This window comes from Callospermophilus lateralis, chromosome 3 (assembly GCF_048772815.1).
Source record: "Callospermophilus lateralis isolate mCalLat2 chromosome 3, mCalLat2.hap1, whole genome shotgun sequence".
NCBI lineage: Eukaryota > Metazoa > Chordata > Mammalia > Rodentia > Sciuridae > Callospermophilus > Callospermophilus lateralis.
Window position 1 is genome coordinate 42,677,618 of NC_135307.1, and position 22,205 is coordinate 42,699,822.

A 22,205-nucleotide genomic window follows, 5' to 3' on the forward strand; every position below is an offset into this window, starting at 1 on the left:
TAATTTTGTATGTGTGGAGATACATTGACTTATACTCTTTTAAAAGACAGCAAAGCACTGAGAAAACAGTTGGTAAAAAAAATTTCAAACAACAAAACTGCAGGAAAAGTATTGTAGTTTGGATACTTAATAAAATTGCTAGTGACTTATTCTAAGCTGCCTTTTATTATTCCAAGTTTTTTTCCCTAAGATATGGTAAATAGTCTATATTTACTAATTTACATGGAAAGACCAATCTGAATTGTTTCTTAAATATATAGTATCCATAGTATCTGGGCCTGTGGGAGGCTGCATAAATTGAAGGCCTGGGCAACTTAGAGAAACCCTATCTAAAAATTGGGGGAAAAAACAAAAACCAAAAAACTGGGGAATGTAGCTCAGTGGTAAGAGTACCTTTGAGTTCAATTCCTAGCACCACAAAAACAAAACAGAACACAAACAATGTGCAATGATACCAAGTATATATATTCTTTCATAATTATTTACTGAATGCCTACTGTTATAGGCATTGCCAGATTAAGTAAGCACTATCACATGCTTCTGAGTAGTAGCTTCAACACAAATGTTTTGTAACCAGTGCTAGTTTGTTAAGTTGATGCAAGAGGAGAATATCAAAATTAATGTATAGTAGCTCATCAGGGCTTTCCCTCATAGAGGTGCTCTATCACCCCATCTTGGCTGTCTTCTCCAAAAATAGGTTCTGTTCCTCCTTGTGAACCCTATACCCACACCCCTTCAAACAGATCCAGATTCCAACTGAAACTGTACAATCAAAGAGTTGACCTGAAAAAGGCTTTAATTGGCTGGAAAAATATATTTCAGTAAATCGAAATGGCAGAACTTGAATTACCTTTGACATTACACAAATGTTTGATAAAATGGAGGTTGAGATGACAATAACTTCCTTCCTCTTCCTTTATAAAAAGCTGAAAATGATGGATTAATTTAACAATAATTTTATCATCATCAAAATTCAACTTAACATGGTTTTTCAACTAGTACATAGACCACAAATTCTCATCCTGGAGTACCCTTCCTTAATTAAAAATTAAGCTTCAATGAAGCCACAGCTTCTAGTTATTCTTGTTTAAAGGGGTGTGTGTGTGTGTGTGTTTTAATTCTATAAAGGACAAAATTTTTAGTAATCAGGGAAGTTAATATTTTACTGAGGTAACAAGCAAGAGCAGAAATCAGAACTTTAAGCAACTATCAATTTCTCTGAGTAAACAATCAGGGTAAAGGGTTAACAACTAAAAGGAGCAAAACATTTTTAAAAACATAATTCAACTTCAGCAGGCATGTCTAAATTTCAAGTATGCTAGCTCATTTACAACTTTTAATGTACTGTTAGTTTTCAGTGGATAACAGTTTTGAAATAAAAAAATACAAATATGAAAGAGGATGAATATGATTAAAGGACAAAGTCAACATATTGTTTGTATATAAAAATATCCTCAAATCTTATGTATAAAGTCCTACTTCATAACCTAATCTGTTATTTTCCATGTCACAAATAGCACACAAATAAAAGACAATTCTTTTTGCATCCCTTTAGTCTCTTTCAAATGTTTAATATTATAAAGAAACATAACCAAATTAGGTAAGAGAAAAATAAACATATACTGATTTTATCCATTACAGTTTTAATACATTCCAAAAGAGGTGAATATTTATATATTGCAATGAAAATAACCACATTATAGTTAAAGCAGTAAAGCAATTGGTCGAAACAGCTGCCAGAAATACAAGCTTTGCAAAAACTTAAAAGAGATTAAAGAGGAGAGGGGGAGGGAGGGGGAAGAATGGGGAGGGATGGGGAGAGATGGAGACAGAGGGGATGGGAGAGGGAAAGGGAGAAGAGAGAGGAGGCAGGAGGCAGGAGGCAGGAGGCAGGAGGCAGGAGGCAGGAGGCAGGAGGCAGGAGGCAGGAGGCTGGAGGCGGTCAGGAGAAAAGTGCCCCTTTATTCATTGGTTGAATTTGTTCATTAGTTGAATGTTCAAGTTCAGAAAAAAATTTTTTTTTCCCCTCAAAGGTTTTGAGAAGTCTTAGAAATTTCTATCTGGAATTTCTCAATGCACACACAATGTAATTTAACATTTGCAGCAGGCATTCAAATAGATCTTGCATGTAAATTTTCTAGTGTCCCCTTCTAAATCCATTTGTAGTTCCTTTCAAGTAAAAGAATTACCTTGTTGAAGGAAAGTTTCAGAATATTAATACTTAATCTCATTTATAAGAACAATTTTTAAGTAATGAATAATACAGTTTATTCTTTGCCAAATGTTTTTTGGTGAAACAAGTATAACTAGATAGGATACCATCATTAATTGAAATTCAGATTAAATAAAGAACAGGATGTTTAAGTACATCATTTAAAACTGCATCTACTTTTTTTTTTTTTTAGTTACTTGGAATGGTCTAATTTCTTTTAATAGTTTTTATAAATCACCAAATAAATAGGGTGAAATAAATCAAAACGGGGTTAAGAGCATCACTGTTCTAATCTCAATTGAATACCAATGAGCAAAATAATGTATAAAAATAACAGCATAAAAATGAAGGACTAAGAAACCATCTCCATTTCCTAGTTTAATTATGGAGAGTATTGCACTTTATTATTCAACACAAAATGATGTAGCCAACAGTAACATACAGGTACACAATTTATATTTATTATATGCATTTTATATACATTATTTTTCAACAGCTGTATGTTTGCTTTGTGGTACAATCTTAAAAATTTGCTGATTCATAGTTTGTAAAACAAAAACCCTTACAAAACTCATCAAAACTTGCAAACTGATCGGAAAAGTTTTTTTGGAAGACTAGAAAAAATACTTTATTGTCTTAATCATGCATTACACAAACAAAATCTTTAGTTACACCATAAAATTAAGCACATCTAAAAAAAATAAAACAGGGAAAACTAGTCCCAACACAGCAGATTTCTGTTTCTTGATTGAACTACTTTGTATCCTATTTGTAATGCAAATAAAATTTTACTCCAAATATTTTTAAACAAGATACTTTTGTTTGGAATCATGGTAAACCAAGATATATATCTTGGGGGGGGGGACACCTTGTTTTGTAACATAAACTATAAAATATTCCATTTTTAGTCTATTTTAGACTATTCAAAGGAGTTCCAAAATAGATATACAGGTTTCTTTAGCACATTAATAAAAGGATATAAAGACCAACAAAAAGTGAAATAAATAATAGGCCATTAGCAAGATGGATAATCCTTGATAAATAAACTTGTAAATACAGTAAGATGTACAAAATATCACATAGTGATAGGATGCCAAGATTAGTTTTTTAAAGAGTTCCTTTGGAGTACTAAACCCCACTGTTTCATTTTAATACACTTAATAGTCCTTTGTTCATGAAAACATTTATGTAATGATGAAGGTGTAGCATCTTTATGGAAGGACTTAGCTGAGCTGTATTAGGCAAAAGGAGGAAAGAAAGTGGTTAAGGGGGTGGCTGGTCAGTGAGATCTCAGTGTTTAGGGTTGTATAATGCAGAAAAACTTCAATACAATCTTGAGCACTGTTGTGACAGGCTAAATATATAAAAAGACTTATAAAAACTAGAATTTTATCCAAACATTTTGTGCAACTAATGCTAAAATATTTTAAGTTAAATTTTCTTTTTCTTCTTTTTTTTTTTTTAAAGCAAAATAAGTTCAAAAGGGAATCTGTGGCATTCAACTGATAAACATAAGATCACTAAGAGATGGAAAAAAAGCTACTCTTGGAGCTCACTTTCCCCCACAAGAGCACCACATTCCTAACCCTAAGGCAGCACACAGAGTCCTTTAGGGGAAAAAAAAAGTCTTTGAAAGATCAGACTCCACATTGGCTTAGAGACACCTAAAAAACAGACATACGCTCAGTTCATATCCAGTACAGGCCACAAATACTGGAGTCCTTTTTCTTTATGTCCCACAAAAAACAGTAATTACAATTAAATTAATGAGCCTGACATTAAGATGTGATTTCTACCAATTTATGCCTGCCCCAAATAGCCTTCACCAGGCAGAACACATGTAGTGTTATATCAATAACCTTTCTGATGGCAGTGATGCAGACCCTTTTTCTGTCCAAGCAAATCTTTTGTCATGATGTGAGTTTTTGTGGATTCACACAAATACTTTGGCAAGGGCATCAGCTCCTGCACTTGCAATATATGCTTTTGATGGATGGAAAGCAACATCATAAATTGACTCATCCAATTTCTTCCTATGAGCTGTTATTTCTTGTACACATGTCTTGCTGTCTAAATTCCATAATCTAATGGAACAGTCATGGCCTGTAAAAGAACAATTATAGTTTGTTACTGAGTAACAATTCTTTTTATAAAATCTGTGAGTAGTACAGAAATTTAAGACTTACTTCCCGACATCAAATAGATTCCATTAGGATCTACTGCTAGACTTGTAACAGCATCCAAATGAGCTACCATAGAATGGATCATTTTACCTAAATAAAACATATCAAAGAAGATTAAGCTTTCAAAAAAAATACCAAAATTATAACAGCATCAGCATAAAATAACCGACTCCAGCATTTTTTATTGTACTAAAAGATATACAACATAAAATTTACCATTTTAGCCATTTGAGAATGTCCAATTCAGTGGCTTTTAAAATAGTCACACTGTGCAACTGTAACTACTGTCTAGTTTAGAACTTTTCACCACTGAAAAAGGAAATTCTGTATGTAACCATTAAGCAGCTCAATTCTCCAAACCCCTACCTCCAAAACCTGGCAAAACTAACCTGCTCTTTCTAAAGACTGGCCTATTCTGGAAGCTTCACATAAATAGATATAATATATTCAAGGTACATCTATTATAATAATACTATTTTGAAGAGAATTTTAATTCTAATGTAGAACTTTCCAATGTATTTACTTTTTAAGAAGATTTCTGTATGACATGAATTTGACAGAATCTGAGAGACAATGGAAAACATGACAACAAAGTTGTAAAGACTTAAGTTCATGTAAACTAGATGGATACTATGAAGCATGCCTATAATCCCAGCAATTCCAAAGGCTGAGGCACAAGAGGGCTGCAAGTTCGAAGCCAGCCTCAGCAACTTAGCAGACCCTGTTTCAAAATGAAAAAGATAATAAAAAAGGCTGGGGGTGTGGGTCAGTGGTTAAGCACCCCCAGTACCTTAAAAAAAAACACACACACACACAACAAAGATCATGTAAACTAAAATTCAAATTAGGTTCTCAGGTGATATATTCCTACCCAAAGATCAAGTTTATTTATCCTTTGAAATGCTAATTATTTTGTACATTTGAAACAAGAAAGGAGGAAGGAATGAGGTATACCACAAGAAATTTCTCTGAATTTCCCCAGATAGTAACAAAACCACTACTCTGGAAAATTTATTTTCACTAAATTTGGCAAGCAAATAGATTGAACAACAAGATGAAATTTAAAAAACAAATTGTGAATACAGAATTCTTGCTGCCCAAAGACTCTGAGACAAGGACATCCTGCAATGGCAATATATGCTTTTACCTGATGGAAAGCAACATCATAAATTGATTTATCCAAGAAGAGGATAAAAAAGCAAATACTGATAAAAACAACAACAAAAAATTTACTCCCCTTTCACTCAGCAAGAAGTCTGCTACTACTCAAGTGTTTGGGATTCTCCTAATGCAAGACAGGAGGTCTTTGCCAAAATTCTAATCATTTGCTATGCTGCTGGACCATTAGAACATTATACACTGGGGCATGAAAGCAGTCAACTTTTGTTACTTGCCATCAGGCTATAACAGCGGAAAAGAACACAAAACCACAACATAATTGTGTAAAAATTTACTCTTAAAAAAAAAAAAAAACCCAACAACATAAAAAGCCTATAGTTTTCTGGCAATACTAAATAGTTATCAGTCAAGGACTGTATTTAAAAAGTCTCATCATAAGCTGGGGTTGTGGCTCAGTGGTAAAGCGCTTGCCTTGCATGCGTGAGGCCCTGGGTTTGATCCTCAGTACAACATAAAAATAAATAAATAAAAATAAAGATACTGTGTCTATCTACAACTAAAAAATGAATTAAAAAACTTTCATCATTTCAATCTATAGTTGTCTGTTTCTCATTAATAGTAAGATTAATTAACAGTCTAATTTTAGAGATTGTGCTAGCCTGAGAAACAGAAAAATCATTTAACAGTATCTTCAATTTATTACTCTAACATAATTCATCTATCACCTTGTCTCAATATTATTATTAAAAAAAATTGGCTTTTTATGTTTTGTTTTGTTTTTAAGAGGGAAAAAAACAGGGGCCAAGGTTGTGGCTCAGTGGCAGAGTGCTTGCCTATCGTGTGTGAGGCCCTGGGTTCAATATTCAGCACCACATAAAAATAAAGGCATTGTGTCCATCTATAACTAAAGATATATTAAAAAAATAAACACAGAATATAATAGATTGACCTCCAAGTCAACAATGTGAAAACATTAGCAGTATCAAGCATCATTAGATTCCCTTAAAATGTCATATTTATGATGGTAACTCTTAATTCACTGATCTAGTTCTGACTTCTCTCTTCAGAATGATCTTGTTTCTCTTAAATTTAACAACTTAAATCATAGACTTCTTTAATTCAACATTATAGTCATATACATTTCTTAAAGGGAGCTATAATTTTCCAAATTTATCTCTAGACCTCCTTCTGGCACACTAAATTAATCCCCAATTGAGAGTCAACCTTCTTTTCCACATAGTCACAGTCATAAAATGTGAATAATCCCATCAGATAGACCATGTATACAGGCATATGATGCTGGGCATCTACTAGTGACTACATAAAGCTCTGGATCTCTTCTAATAACTAGGATCCCTCCCTTCACCACCATATACCTGCAGTTTTTCACTATTAACTGTTTTACTCTGGCCCTATCCCAATGCTAACACCTTTTTCTCCAGTAAAACTAACTCTTCCTCGTTTTATTAACTGCAGAAATAGATAAATGTAGTCAATTCATCCATTCTTCTTTCCCAAGCACCTTAAGCCCTTTTACTGGCTAATAAACATTGTTGGCCTTTACAAAATGGAAAGGAAATAAAGAATGATATAAAATATATAAATAATGAAGTTTGAATTCCCAATCCCACAATTTTTATGTGTTGTGTAACACTGCACAAATCATTAGTGAGGATAATAGTATAGTATTTACTTTATAGGTATTAAAAAAGTAAATATAGTCAAATGTAGTGGCATATGCCTGTAATTCCAGTCAAATGTTGTGGCATATACCTGTAATTCCAGCAACTCAAGAGGCTGAGGAGGCCTGGAAAACTTAACAAGACCATAAAAAATAAAAATTGCTAGAAATATAGTTCAGTGTCCCTGGGTTCAATTTCCCAGTACTTAAAAAAAAAAAAAGCAAATGATTTAATATAGGCAAACCAAATAGAACAATGCTTCACATGAAATAAGCACTGTGCCACTAGTCTGTAAGCTCAAGAGGATGGAGTGCTATTTCTGTTTTGTTCACCAAACAGCAGTAACTATACCAGAATATGGCAGATACTCAATAAATGTTGCTAGATGAATGAGTTTACAATCAATTCAGGGTCTTTCTCCAATTAGTTCACATCCTTCAATTGTACAATACCTCCTTCCAGAATCACTCACTACCTAAATCTTTTAGGCACAGTAATGGGCAACTTGAATCTGTGCTTCCAACGAAAATTTTAAAAAATCATGGACCCCGAAAGATTCTCTGGAATAAGCAGTAGAAACTGAAAGTTCAGGTCAAGAATCATTGATTAATCTTCCTATACCAATTTTGCAAACAACTCTTCAAGTAATATTAGTGGTTCCCACAGCATGAATAAAAACCCAATTAAGTCCTCAATAGATTCTATTATCCTCCTCTACACTCACCTCTTTGGCTTTGCTTTAAAAAAACCTTCTGGTCAGGTACAGTGGCCCACATCTGTAAGCCTACCAGCTTGGCAGGCTGAGACAAGATTGAGACTTCAAAGCCAGCCCCAGCAAAAGTAAGGCGCTAAGCAACTCAGTGAGACTGTCTCTAATAAAATACAAAATAGGGCTGGGGATGTGGCTTAGTGGTCAAGTGCCAGTGAGTTCAATCCCCAGTACCCACCCACCCCCAAAAGAAAGAATGTTCTGTTCCAGTACAAGTTCCTATCACTGTGCGTCTGCTCAAAATATCCCTTTATCTGGAATTTCTTACTATTTTCTTCATTTAAAAATGAAAACTACCAATTCCTTAGGGCAAAGCTCAAATCCCCACTTTATGCATGTATATGTGTGTACACACATAAATGTGTGTCTCCTACTATCCCCTCGACAACCATTAAGCCCCCAGAAAGGAATCACATTTGTACATAATGCTACATCCAGTGCAGTATAGAATACAAAACACTGCATTTTGGTGATTAAAATGATATATTCACTTACTTAATGAACCCATTCATAGTATTAATTGTTATGATCCAGATAAAAAAAAGTTCAGCTAAATTACTCTTCATTTTAAGTAAACTCTATTAACAACTAGTTATGGTGGGTAGGCTGGTTGACCATATTTTAATGAATTATAAATTTTCAAAGAAGGTATTTTTAGAAACACCATATTTGAAGATAATTCACAGTTAAATGAAACTCAAGGTATGTGTATATGGTGAGGGATGGTTGATTTAGCTTAAAATATTTTGTTTGGAGCCCATTGCTTCAATTATCTTCACACTACAGATAAGGTACTAGACTATTAAACAGGAAAAAAAATTGGAAACAAGTGGAAAAACTATATATGCTTCTTATTTTGTTAAGGTGATTACTTATTTTCTACCAGTAAAACCACTGTGAGACACACCTTTTCCTTTTTTGTAAAATCCCCGAACCTCCCATTTGACATGTAAATTTTCATTAATAAAAATTATTTTTTAGAAACACAAAGGAAATTACTTCTCTGCTCTTATAATAAAGGAAGACATATTTAACCTTCATAAAAATGGTTCAAAGAATTATTTTTATAAGATGTTAAATTGAGAATATCCACACGAATGTGAATTTTATTTCCTGGCAATATATAGACCTGTGAATATTCACTCTGCTCCCAAACTGTTTTACTGAGTTAAAAGGAATCTGTCTATAGAAATGTTATTTGAACTAAAGGATCTTATGCAAGACTCTAAATAGACAGAAACTTATTGCCCTGTCCCATATAACCTTCAAAGAGAAGCCTATACTTCTAGTTTGCTGCCTGCCTTGATAATTTTTTTTGCTCTGTAATAAGGTTGCAATGTTTCTTAATTTAAGTCCTTCAATACTTTGATTTAGCTTTTCTCATAATAGCTTCTTTAGCTGTCAGACCTTTCCAGAAAGAGATTAAGCAGTATCTTATGTAGTATTCCTAGTAATAAGAGATGAAAAAGTAGTCCTTAAACACATCCACCCATCCACATATATACACACTGTAAGTAAAATAAGATTTGGTTTGACATCAAGACAAGTAATATATTTCCTTACAACAAGAAAAACAGTTGACAAAAAAAAAAAAAAATCCATTATACCAGCATTTAATCCACTGATAGTTTTAAGAACATATGTAAAATAATAAATACAAGAAAGAGATGTCTTCTGCTATAATTAATTCATAACAGAATATGAAGGAAAAAAATTTCCAAGGACTTATATATTTATCTAAAAGGACATGAAAGAAATCATGATAGGAAAGGCAGTATGTATTATTTAAGGATAAAATTCTAACATACTCAAGTGTGCTACATGCTAAGTAAAGCAGAACTCTTGAGTAAAAATAGTTGAGATAAAGGTTTAGCTCAGTGGAAGAGTGCTTGCCTAGCACACACTAACATCTCCAAAAAAACACAAAAAACAAAAAAAACCCCAAAGTTTAACCTGGCAATTTCATAGTCAAAACTCAACATATAAAAGAACAGCATTTTCAATTACTTCAAATTTACAGTACTATTAATATGAAAAGATAACTTGCTTACCCGTTTTATTGTCAAAAAATTTGATGTGTCTATCTTCATGAGCAGTTATTGTAACAGGAAGTGTGGGATGACTTACTATTCTGTTAATATGATTAATGGATTGTAAACCTGAAAATAGAGACAAACAATATTTTAAAATTCCAGGCTTCAAATAGAAGTTGGATGATGGTCTTTTTTAAGTCTCACCAGAATGAATACTATTGGACTTTAAATTGTGTATGTACAAAAGAACTCTTAGATACTAAATTTAAAACATACATGGATCTTACCTGTGTGTGTGTGGGGGGGAGAAATAATAGAGTTAAGGAGACACTGAGAATGAGTACAGCTTGGTTTAAAATGTGGCCATGGAACCACGTAAGTATAATGATAAAAGAAATTGTTTCTTTTAAAAAGCATTTACTAAGAAAGTCGACTTAAGATTAAATAAATGATCTTAATTATTCAACTATGGTACAACCAGAAAGAAAGAACTAGTGGAAGAGATACTAAAGCACAGTAATTAGACTGTATATCCATAGTGGAATATGGTCCCTAGTGAACTAATCCTAAAGATAACTATTACCAGTAATCAAATTATTAGTGATGACAGTATTATTAGACAACTATATTGAGGCTGTGGGATAAATCAAATGAGATGATGATGATTTTGTTGAGAACCAAGAAATTTGAATTGGAAGTATTTTACTTTTGTAAAAAAACATGTTTCCTAGCTCTGTCCACTGAAAAAGACTAAAATAATGAACCTCATGAAGACCATGAGGATAAGCAAAGAGTTTTAGCACCCAGACTATAATCTTCTAAATGCCATTTCCCACTAAAAAGAGCCATAGCTCCCTAGAAAAATACTGATCTCAGACATGAGTCACCAAATAAGATGAACCTAGAATCTTTCATTATATCAAAAAGCAAGAGCTATCAACAACAACCAGGCACATATTAAGAAGACTCAAGAGTCAACCTGAATAAGCTCCCATTGGCCAAAAAGACATAATTTGAACAGCATTAAGAACACCTGTAAGAAACTGAAACATAACAAATACATTTATACCTGTGAGTTATCATACTGATATTATGATTTTCGTTATTATGAAAACTGGTAAATAAAATGGGGGAAAAACTCACTTTATCTTGCTTTTCTGTAACAATCACTAACTTCAAGATGATAACCAAATTATTGATGAGGAAATCACATTCTTTTATAGAAATATTCTAGCTAATGCATGAGAAGAGATGACAGAATTACAAAATTATTTTTCAAGAATTAATGATTAAATGAATCAGGCAATGATCAAGACTAAAAACATCACAGAAAGATAAACCACCAAATAATAATTACATCTGAAAAAGTTCACAAATTATCTGAAGTCTGGCCAAGAAAATTTCTAAACAGGTAAAAAAGAGAAAATAATAGAAAAACCCAAACCTGAACCTGAATCTAAATAAAACTCTGGATCTATAACCAATTTACAGGAAATAAAATGAATACTACAAATGATACCACAGGGTTGCAACCAGCAAAATCCATTCTGTGGGAAACCCGACAAAACTATCTAATTCCTTTTATTAAAAAATTAATACAGCAAATAAGGAAAATAGAAGAGAGGTAGAGGTACCTATAAGTGAAAAGACATCTGAAACCTATCAACCAATCACAATACATGGACCTTCTTTGAATCCCTACTTATAGAAACTGTAAAACATACATCACATACCACATTTATAGTACTGGCCATTTATAATAACTGAAATTAGATGACAAGTACATGAGGTTTTATTATATTCTCTACTTTCTATTTATTTCCTTTGTTTTCACCTTCACTTTACTCACTCCTCTGTAATAATGTAAATAAGTATTACAGTAACATAATAAAACTATTTTTCTATCCTAAACCTAGGTAATCAAAATATTAAAACTCAAAGATTAACCTCTTGGATAAAAATCCTTTCTAAGGTTTCAAAGAAAGTCACGAAAACTTACCAGAATCTACCTGTGATGAAAGCATCACCAATGACTGTGATGTTTCTAAATCATAAATTACTGCACTACCAGTGTTGAAAGAGGTCACCATATGAGCTGGATCACAGCCAATAAAGTCAACAGATGTAGGTATTCCATGTTCTGTAAAGAAGCCCCAAAAGATATAAAGTAACTCAGTATTTTTGAAATTCCCACTTTTCTAATAAGAAAAAGGAATTAAAATATTTTGAAGAAATGTTAATAATGAAAGTCAATTGTGTAAGAATAGTTAAAAAGCAACCATTCCTCATTCATTTAATAGGCCTATCTATTAATTTATTTACCTATTTATTTATTTATAGGAGGCACTGAGGATTGAACCCAGTGCTTCATACTTGCTAGCCAAGCACTCTACCACTTAGCCACAATCCCAGCCCTATTTAATAAGTTTTTATTTATAACATTCAACATTATAAGAAAAAACACACCTAAAGAACAGGCATATGCAAAAATTAGCAGTTTCTTATGCATTTCCTTCTAAGGTAGGAAGGCTAAGTTTTTGGTCCACTTTCTAATTTTCTTAGGGAGAAATAAAATCGGCATTTTTTGGATCATTATCTTGGGTCACCTGTCAAATCTGTAAGCCTTAAAAAAGTAGCTAATACAAGTCAAATTTTTCTGTCTATAAAAATGAAGCTTGGACTCTGGAAGACACTGACATGACAGTAGTGTTCTAATGTAGTATCCTGAGCAGCAATCTTTCTCTCTTTTTTTAAAAATATTTTTTAGTTGTAGCTGGTACAATATCTTTATTTATTTATTTTTATGTGGTGCTGAGGATCGAATCCAAAATACCTCACACGTGCAAGGAAAGTGCCCTACCACTGAGCTACAGCCCCAGCCTGGCAATTTCTCCTTTTAACATATTAAAATTCATCTAGCCACATCAACATCCAATTTGGTAAAACCGGAGTCTAGCCATCAATTATGTGAATGAAGCAAGAAACAAATAACTAAATAAACTTTTACCTGTAAAGCCTGAGTAACTGAAAAACTAGGAGAACCATATAAAAAAGACTCAAAGGGCTAGGGTTGTAGCTCAGTGGTAGAGTGCTTGCCTAGCATGTGAGGCACTGGGTTCAATTCTCAGCACCGCATGTAAATAAATTAATAAATAAAGCCCATCAACAATTAAAAAAAGATGCAAAATTAAATATATTTACTATTCATCTAAGATGTTCTGAAATTATATTTAAACAAAAGGTCTGATTAAAAAAAATAAACCCGGGGCTGGGGATGTGGCTCAAGCGGTAGCGCGCTCGCCTGGCATGCGTGCGGCCCGGGTTCGATCCTCAACACCACATACAAACAAAAATGTTGTGTCCGCCAAATACTAAAAAATAAATATTAAGAAAAAAAAAGTAATAAAAAAAATAAACCCCAAATTTAAAAATGGCTCAGAAAATAAGACCAATAAAAACATATTCTCTCTCTCTCTCTCTCTCTCTCTTATACACACACACACATACACATAAGCAAATGTCTTTTAAAAAAATATTTATTTTTTAGTTGTAGTTAGACATAATACCTTTGTTTTATTTATTTATCTTTATGTAGTGCAGAGGATCAAACCCAGAGTCTCATGTGTGCTAGGCATGCGCTCTACCACATAAGCAAATGTCTTTAAAAGGTACTGGCTAAAGCCTTATTTTTTTTTTTTTATAATTTTTTTTTGTTGTCAATGGATCTTTTTATTTATATGTAGTACTGAGAATTGAACATAGTGCCTCACATGTTAGGCAAGCGCTCTATCAACATACAACTCCAGCCCTAAAGCCTTCTTTAATAAGAAAAAAATCTGGTATCATGAAAGCAACTTAATTTGTACCTCTGGTTAAAGGTACTATTTCAGTGATCATGGCTAGACTCATAACCTGTGTGCTCAGAGTCATAGGCAAGTACTCCATTGTCAAGCTATATCCCTAGTCCCATTTAATTTTAAAACAGAACATGATCTGAAAGAAGTAAAAAAGCACTAAGCTACAATTCATATTTGTAAATCACATCAAGTAAAAAATAACCAAGTAAAAAGATTATCCTAAGTTTTATGAAATTCTTTTAACATCTCTCTTTAGGGAAATACAGAAATAACCAATCAATTGCTTTGTCCTTTTTATATCACAATTTCCTGCTCCCATCCCTGCCCTTCCCTGGTAGTGGGGATTGAACCCAGAGACCTTCTATCATTGAACCACATCTCAGCCCTTTTTATTTTGTTTTAGACAGATAAAATTTACTCACCCTTTTCTCCATTGTAAGTGCAAATACATGGCAATTTTTCTTGTGGATTCCATAACCTAACAGTGCCATCTGCTGAACAAGACAGTAACTGATTTTTTATGCCACTATAAGCAAGACCCCAGACTGCATCTGTATGAGCAACTAAAGTGCCAGCTAGAACATTTGGCTCTGGGAAGAAAGAAACAAAACAAAATTAGCAAAGTAAGGTTGTTATCTAAAGATAGCTTACCATATAATTAAATAAAAAGAATACAATAAAGGCTACAAAAAGATAAACCAAATATACAAAGGACTAAGTAGTAAGAGTTAAGAGCTATTTTTATCATCCTCCCCCAAACTACTATTCTGTATTTTCACAATTTCCCACAAGAAATAAATACTTGAAGAAGAAATAAAACCTCTTTATTGAGATATAATTTACATACCCTACAACTCATTTATTTAAAGTATAAGTCAATCCAAAGATCTTTAGTATATTCAAAGTTGTACAACCATCACAATCAATTTTAGGACACTTTCATTACTTGTTGGCTACTTTCCCAATTCTTCCTCCCTACCTTTCCATGGCTCTAGGCAACAACTAGTCTACTCATCTCTAAAGATATGCCTATTCTGAACATTTTATATCAACAGAATCATACAACACATGACCTTTTGTGATTGGCTTCACTGAACATGTTTTCAAGGCTCAATTATGTTGTAACTTGTATCAGCACGTTTCTTTTTATTGCCAAATAAAATTCTATTGTATGGATGTTAATAGGCAAGAGATAGAAGTGAATGGCAGAAACATGAGATTAAGGCAATAATTCTATAAACTAGGTTTACTGTGCTAACCCCCACATGCTTTCCTTTAAAAAGCAATTTACCTGTGGCCCTGTCCTGGCTTAAGTCAATAGGACATGTTACATTCTTCAGGAAACAACCTGTTATCAGCAGGAGAAATGCAGGCCCAAAAGGTTCCTCCCTGCCGATAAGAAGAACACAAGTTATCCTGAATGGGGGAGCCTTCATGACCTTTATGCAGACCAGATTCCAGGACTCATGGAGATAGGATAATTAGAAGAAAAGTCCAAAAATAAAATTTGTAAGAATGAGTTTCAACTAGAACTGGTCAGTGTGGTCCAAAGTAACCCAGGGTTGCCTTGGATCTTAGCATATAATCCTAATAGTAAAATCTCCCCTCCATGGGGTAAGACCATGCACAGTGGGTTTTTTAAAAAATCTGCTGTAAGATGTCTGAGTAGGACTCTCTGGAAATTTCCCTGGGACCCCCAATAAAAGAGGGCAATACATAGGGTGTGGAGGTGCATGCCTGTAATCCCAATGACTTGGAAGGTTGAAGCAGGAGGATCTTGAGTCCAGCCTGAGCAATGGGGAGGCACTAAGCAACTCAGTGAGACCACCTCTAAATAAAATACAAAAAAGGGCTGGAGATGTGGCCTAGTGGTCGAGTGCCCCCGAGTTCAATCCTTGGTACCAAAAAAAAAAAAGAGGGCAATAGGGGCATGCTGTCCCTATCCTCTCCCACTCTCTTCCTTAATAGTGTTCCCTTTTCCTGTCCCTTCTAATAAGCTCATGTCTACTACTCTTGAGTAACTCCTCTGAAATCTTCCTGGCATGGTCCTAAGAACCAGTGACTAAGGATATCCTCAGTCACTTTGGCTGTATGGATGGCCTTACTATGCAACAGATTTTACCACGTTTTAATTATCCATTCATCAATTGATGGATATTTGGGGGCTAATAACATTGAGTATCATACCTAACAATCCTGTTTTTCTAGTAAATCTCTCCTACTTTCCATAATTATTCATCATCATTTCCCTACTCCTCACTGCTTCCAAATTCCCTTCTTTGTGAATGATTGTGCCTTATACTGAACCAAGAAGATATAGACTTTAAATAGAAAGCCTTTCCTCATTTTCCTGCCACCCAATCTCTAATCTACTACTACTGTAAGCTATCTCTTGGTTGTTCTCCTTTCTATTAAACCCACCAGATGTATTCTGCATCTCAGTCAATTTGCTAACTTATTTTCATATTTTCTGATTCTGTACTATACAAATTCTCATCTTGAAGTTATTACCATTTAAAAAAAAAAAAAAAAGTATGTTCCAGGGCACTCACCTAGCACCTGTGAGGCCCTGGGTTCAATCCCCGGCAGCATATAAAAATAAATAAATAAAATAAAGGTATTGTGTCCAACTACCAAAAAGAGAAAGTACGTTCCAGAATCTTTCAACCTGAATAAAAAAATTATTAACCTTACTCCACCACTCTTCTGCTAAATAGTTAAAAAAAAAAAAAAAGCATCTGAAGTAAATATGCTTCTTTTCCTATTTACTATTCAAATTACTCCAACATGGTGTCTGATGCCATTAGCACACACCAAAAATCATCTTGCTTGAGTTATCAATGATGAGCTAGGTGCACTGGTGCATGCCTGTAATCCCAGGGACTCAGTAGGCTAAAGCAGGAAGAGCACATGTTTAAAGCCAGCCTGGGAAATTTAGTGAGAGACTTTGTCTCAAAATAAAATTAAATTTAAAAGGTGGGGAGGGGTTAGAGATGTTACTTGATGGTGGAACATCCTTGGGTTCAACCCCAGCTGTGGGGGGAGGGAATCGATGATAACCTCTACTATACAAAATTTGATACTTTCCTTTGATGATATATAAAGCATTTCTTCTTTGTTGTTCCCATCATATTGCTTTTCATCCATTTAGTATGACTTGAAAGGGTATCAAGAGTTCCTTCATCCTCTTATCTTAGCTACTGTGACAAATCTCTATCTGGGAAAGACACAAGTGACCTATGTGTCACTTTTATATAAAAAGAATCCTTTTTATCCTATTCCAATGCAACATCTGAATGTGCAGGCTGCTTCCTTCTAAAAATGTTTTCTCCTTTGGGGATGCTTCCATGATTCCACACTCTCACACTTCCTCCTATCTACTGAATTACATCTTCTCAATTTTCTTTGTTGGTTCTCTTGCTCTAGCCATCCTCTCCATGCTGGGATTACTGTGAAGATTTTAATTTCAAGTTGTTTTCTCTTCTTACTCTTTACGACACAATCTCCTTATGTTATACCATCCATTCTCACAGCTTAAAAGTATCATCTATATAGAAAGGACTTCCCCATATTTTTATCTTCAACCAATATCTCTGAGCTCTATATTTGCATATTACCTACTTGATACTGTCTCTTAACATGCCCCAAATCCAACTCATTGTCTCCCCACACTTGTTCTTTCCCTATTTCAATAAATGCTACCATCACATACTCAGATGCTCATGCTGAAATCCCAGTGCTAGAGATGAAAATGTTCTGAAATTAGACAATGGTAATGGCTGCACAACTCTGTGTACATAGTAAAAATTACTGAATTATATATTTTTAAAAGATGAAATTTATTGTATGAATTATATTTCAATAAAGTTGGTAATTAAGAAAACAATTAAATCAAGTCATTCACTTATCACTTCATCTACTCATATTCATCACAAAGTCCTATCTATTCTACTCTACTTCCCCCATATATATTAAATACACTTCTATCTAACTGCTGTACCACCACCACTCTTGACATCATCTCCCATCTAGTCTATCTACATTACAGCGGCTTCCTACAGTATTCCTGTCTCTACTCTCTGGCCCTTAATGTACTCTTCTCTCCATAAGAGACACAGTACAGTCACAATTTTTTTTTTTTAAGTTGTTGATAGACTTTTATTTCATTTATATGTGGTGCCAAGAACTGAACACAGTGCCTCACACATGCCAGGCAAGTACGCTATCACTGAGCCACAGCTCCAGCAACACAGCTACCTATTTATACACTACATTTTTCAGGTCACTTTTTTGGCCTAAAATGTTTTACAGAAATTCTGTTATCTTTTATCTTTCAGCTTGAATGTTACTATTTTAATTAGAATATTCCTGACTTCTCACCTAAAGAAGGTTCCACCTGTTACCTTTCTCATAGTACTCTATTTTCTTATTACTCACCACAATTTGTAAGCAGTGACCCCCAAACCCTTGCTCATTTAATGTCCATCTTTTCCATTAGTCTAACTGTTATTTCTGGACAAAGTGCTAATAATGACTATGCCTGACAAATAGTGGCACCAAGTGTGTTAATTAAAAAAGAACAAAGAGCTCAAAACTGTTTCATTTTTTTAATAATAATGAAACATGCCCTAATAAATATATTTAAACATATATTCAGGTTTTTCTGTAGAAGAGATTTCTAAAAGTGTCACTTGTAGAAGTTAAAGTTTTCTTTAGTGTTTTTTCATTTTCAAATTAAGAATATTTGGCCCTCCAATGAGTTGTATCAATTTATATCCTCACTGTCCCTATTTGTTTTAATATTTAAAAATATGTACACTGTTTAAATATTTGCTAAATTATATTGTTTTCCACCCCATTACATTAACTAGTACTGAAATTAACATTTCAATTAACAGAGACTTTTAAAAAATACCAGAAAATGCCAATTCATAGGCTTAGGTATGCATGGCATAACATTTTTTGATTTCTTTAATAAAGCACTTACTAGCAAATGGAAAAATTAAATGAAGGAATCAATATATGTTTAAATAACTTTAATAATATTTGAGTTATTTACTTTTGACAGCTTTTACTTACCATATGTATCATATGGATCCACATTAGGACTAGGCATATTCCACCACTGGATGGTTGCGTCAATACCACCACTAAAACACTGTTCTCCATTAGAACTAATAGCTAATGACAGAACAGGGCCACTATTATAGGAAGAGAGTGAAAAAAATTACTTACAAACCCCAAGAAATTCAATCCCCATTCCCAAATCTGTGACTTACAAGGTATTTAAAAACTGTTTAAAGTAAACATGTATATTTAAATAGAACTAACATAATTCATATTCTCACTAATATTATAAAATGAGATATTATGTAACTGTCTTACCTAATAGCAAACATTGAGAAAATTATAAAGTTTGAAGATTGGTAAATAACAGTTATTAACTATGGTTATTAATTAAGTACTAGTTGAGTAAAACTTACATGTGGGCCCTAAATGTGTAGATAGGCTCTACATCTAAAGAGGCACTCCTAAAAGATGGAGAAAAAAAGGATGGGGGAAGAGAAAGCAATTAAATAACCATTAAACTAAAGAATCATTAGGAAGATCAAATGCACATATAAAAAATAAGAGACAATAAAGAAGTATAATCAAATTATTCATATTAGCAAAATTGGAAGGAAAAAAACTAGCCATTATTAAAATACTTGCTTTTTGGCAGGAACTGTTTTTTGCAAGTTCCAAAGTTTCAGGGTATGGTCCTCAGAGGCAGTAACCAGCACAGGTTCAACAGGATGAAAAGCTAATGCCCGCACTCCATCAAAATGGCTACGTAGTGTATACTTGGGGTTCCATGTCTTTCGAAAGGCATCTTTATTGGCAGGCAACTAAAAAGGAAAAGCACACTATTTACTGGTAAAAGTAGTAAACTGATAGGTATGTGGAGTTTTTGTTTCTTTTGTATTTAAAAACATATATTTAAAATAGCTTGGCTAAAATGTCCAGTGGAAATTTAATGTATTAAAAACTTTATAACAAATCTTTATCATTTTATAAGGATTCAGAAGAATAATTTCATTAGCCTTTCAAATATGTAGGTCAAATGAAGAGTTCCTTAATCTGTTTTTACCTAATCATCAAACTAAACCCAAAGCTCGTAATAAATGTTGAAGAGAATAAAATAACTCATTGCTGCAATACTTTACATAAGTACAAAACAAAATGTAACATATGTATATATATATGTATATACACACACACACACACATATAAATTAGCAAATATCCAAGGGCAAACAGTATAGTTGTCATTTAGGAAATTACTAGCATGTGAAGTTTTTAAAGGCAGCAAGTTAAGGTACTTTCTAGAAACTGAGCTAAGGACCTGTTAATAATATTTTCAAACCATTTGTCTAATTCTTGATTATGACAGAGGTTAATCTTTTAACTTTTATTTCTTCATCTGTAAAGATAAGCTGTGAAACCACTTCTAAAGCAGTAAAGTTTACTATAATTTAGTTGCATATATACTTTAAAAATATTAATGAGAATAATTAAGCCTACCAAGGCTCATGTCTCTAAAAAGCACACTAAATAAATATAAAATGTAAAAGTCAGGCGCAGTGGCGTACACCTGTAATCCCAGCAGCTCAGGAAGCTGAGGCAGGAGGATCACAAGTTCAAAGCCAGCCTCAGCAATTTAGCGAGACCCCTGTCTCCAAATAAAAGTCAAAAGGGATGGGGATGTGGTTCAGTGGTTAAGCACCCCGGGGGGGAAAAAGGTAGAAAAAAGATATGCTGTAAAAGTAAAAAACTAATCTGCTGAAAAACCATAATAATATAAAAATCTAAACAAGTATAGTTAACTCTCAAATGAATATTAAATGTCTAGAAAAAATTTATTCCAAGACTAATTTCACCTCTTATGCTGTCCTTCCCACTCCTCCTGAATGCTCTACCTAGCCCTTAAATGGAATTAAATACTTAGAAAATGATGCAAGTCAACTTTAACATTATCCTTAAGCAGATTAAACCTCAAAAATAAAACATTTTTTATTTTAGGAAGTAACTTGAAGGCAAATAATTTCTTTTGTAAACACCAAAATAGGCTTAATTTCTCTAAGATAATTGAGAGTAGACTATTCAAGATGTGTTTGCTGACCAATATTTTAAGGTAATCATCCAAACACCTAGCTAATCCAACAAAATACCTAAGAAAAATTTAAACACCACGAAGAAAGTTAGAAAACTATATGTCACTTCAAATCAACACATTGACACACTTAAAACTTATCTTTTCCATGCACCTTGACATTAATTCTGCTTTATAAGTGATTCCAAAAAATAAGGAAGCCTTCTATTAAATCATTAAAAAAATTAAAAATAAAACTGCACTTACATCATAACTATAGTCTGCATCATTTGTTACCGTCAAGTCTGCAAGGTCTCCAAGGCCCAGTACACTTAACAAAACATCATCAGAACCCATAATAAATGACTTGCCTCCTCCAGATGGAAACGTTATTGGTTCAGCTATAAAGAACAAAACCGCTTCTTAAATGCTGAAAAATCATACAGTACAAGACAAATATTGTGGGGGAAATTTAAGCACTAAACAGTTACATAATTCAGTAATATTTATGAATTTCTATTTTCCCACTTCCACTCAAAAAATCCTATTACTAGTAATAAACAAATGTGTTGAAACTGCAATGTAGTTATCCTCTACATATCAAATATGCACTACGTACACTATTCCAGGGTGGGAGGTAGGGCACAAAAGTTTCGTCTATTCAAATCCCATATCACTTCAGTAAATTAAAGTTTATATAAGAAATAGAAAAATTTTTGATTAAGTAAAGGAGTTAAATATCAGATTTCAGCTATTCATAGGAGAATAAACCTCTACCATCAACTTCAAAGTAGCTTATACAGTATTTTTAAAAAGTGAACAAGCTGCTTGCTAAGTCCTTTTCTTTCTAAAGATAAAAAAAAAAAAATCTTTTAAAATCTAAATATTAAAAACAAAGCATTCAAATGTGAATGGTTTCCAGTATACTATGACAGTATATCAGTGACAACAATGGCCTAGGAAAAAGAAAAAGGTACCTCTACTGCTAAGTCTCCTATAAGGTTAATTCGTGTGCTCTTCAGAATGCCCTCCAGTTTTAAAACTGTGACTACAATTTTCATTTTAATGTCCTCTTTTATTTACCATGACACTTTTAAAATGACACAAATGAAGTATAATGATTATAAAGCTTTACATTTTTTAATCAGAATGGCCATTTCAATTTCAAATATAACTGAAATGAAAGCTTCATTTTGCTTAGTTTTCTCATCTGTATCAT

At 33.3% G+C, this 22,205-nt stretch overlaps 1 protein-coding gene across 3 annotated transcripts in view; it reads right to left on the reverse strand.

The window, feature by feature from the left end:
• Window positions 1-2,589: 2,589 nt before the first annotated feature.
• Strn3 (striatin 3) overlaps window positions 2,590-22,205 on the reverse strand; it is a 91,130-nt gene continuing 71,514 nt past the window's right edge. For all 3 annotated transcript variants that reach the window (XM_076850166.1, XM_076850165.1, XM_076850167.1), the window contains 9 exons: window positions 21,254-21,387; window positions 19,568-19,743; window positions 19,339-19,386; window positions 18,935-19,056; window positions 14,278-14,445; window positions 11,998-12,138; window positions 10,017-10,124; window positions 4,399-4,485; window positions 2,590-4,315 (listed from right to left, as the gene is read on the reverse strand). In XM_076850166.1, the coding sequence (XP_076706281.1) occupies window positions 4,146-4,315; window positions 4,399-4,485; window positions 10,017-10,124; window positions 11,998-12,138; window positions 14,278-14,445; window positions 18,935-19,056; window positions 19,339-19,386; window positions 19,568-19,743; window positions 21,254-21,387 (1,154 nt within the window). In that variant the 3' untranslated portion in view covers window positions 2,590-4,145. The remainder of the gene's footprint in view (window positions 4,316-4,398; window positions 4,486-10,016; window positions 10,125-11,997; window positions 12,139-14,277; window positions 14,446-18,934; window positions 19,057-19,338; window positions 19,387-19,567; window positions 19,744-21,253; window positions 21,388-22,205) is intronic.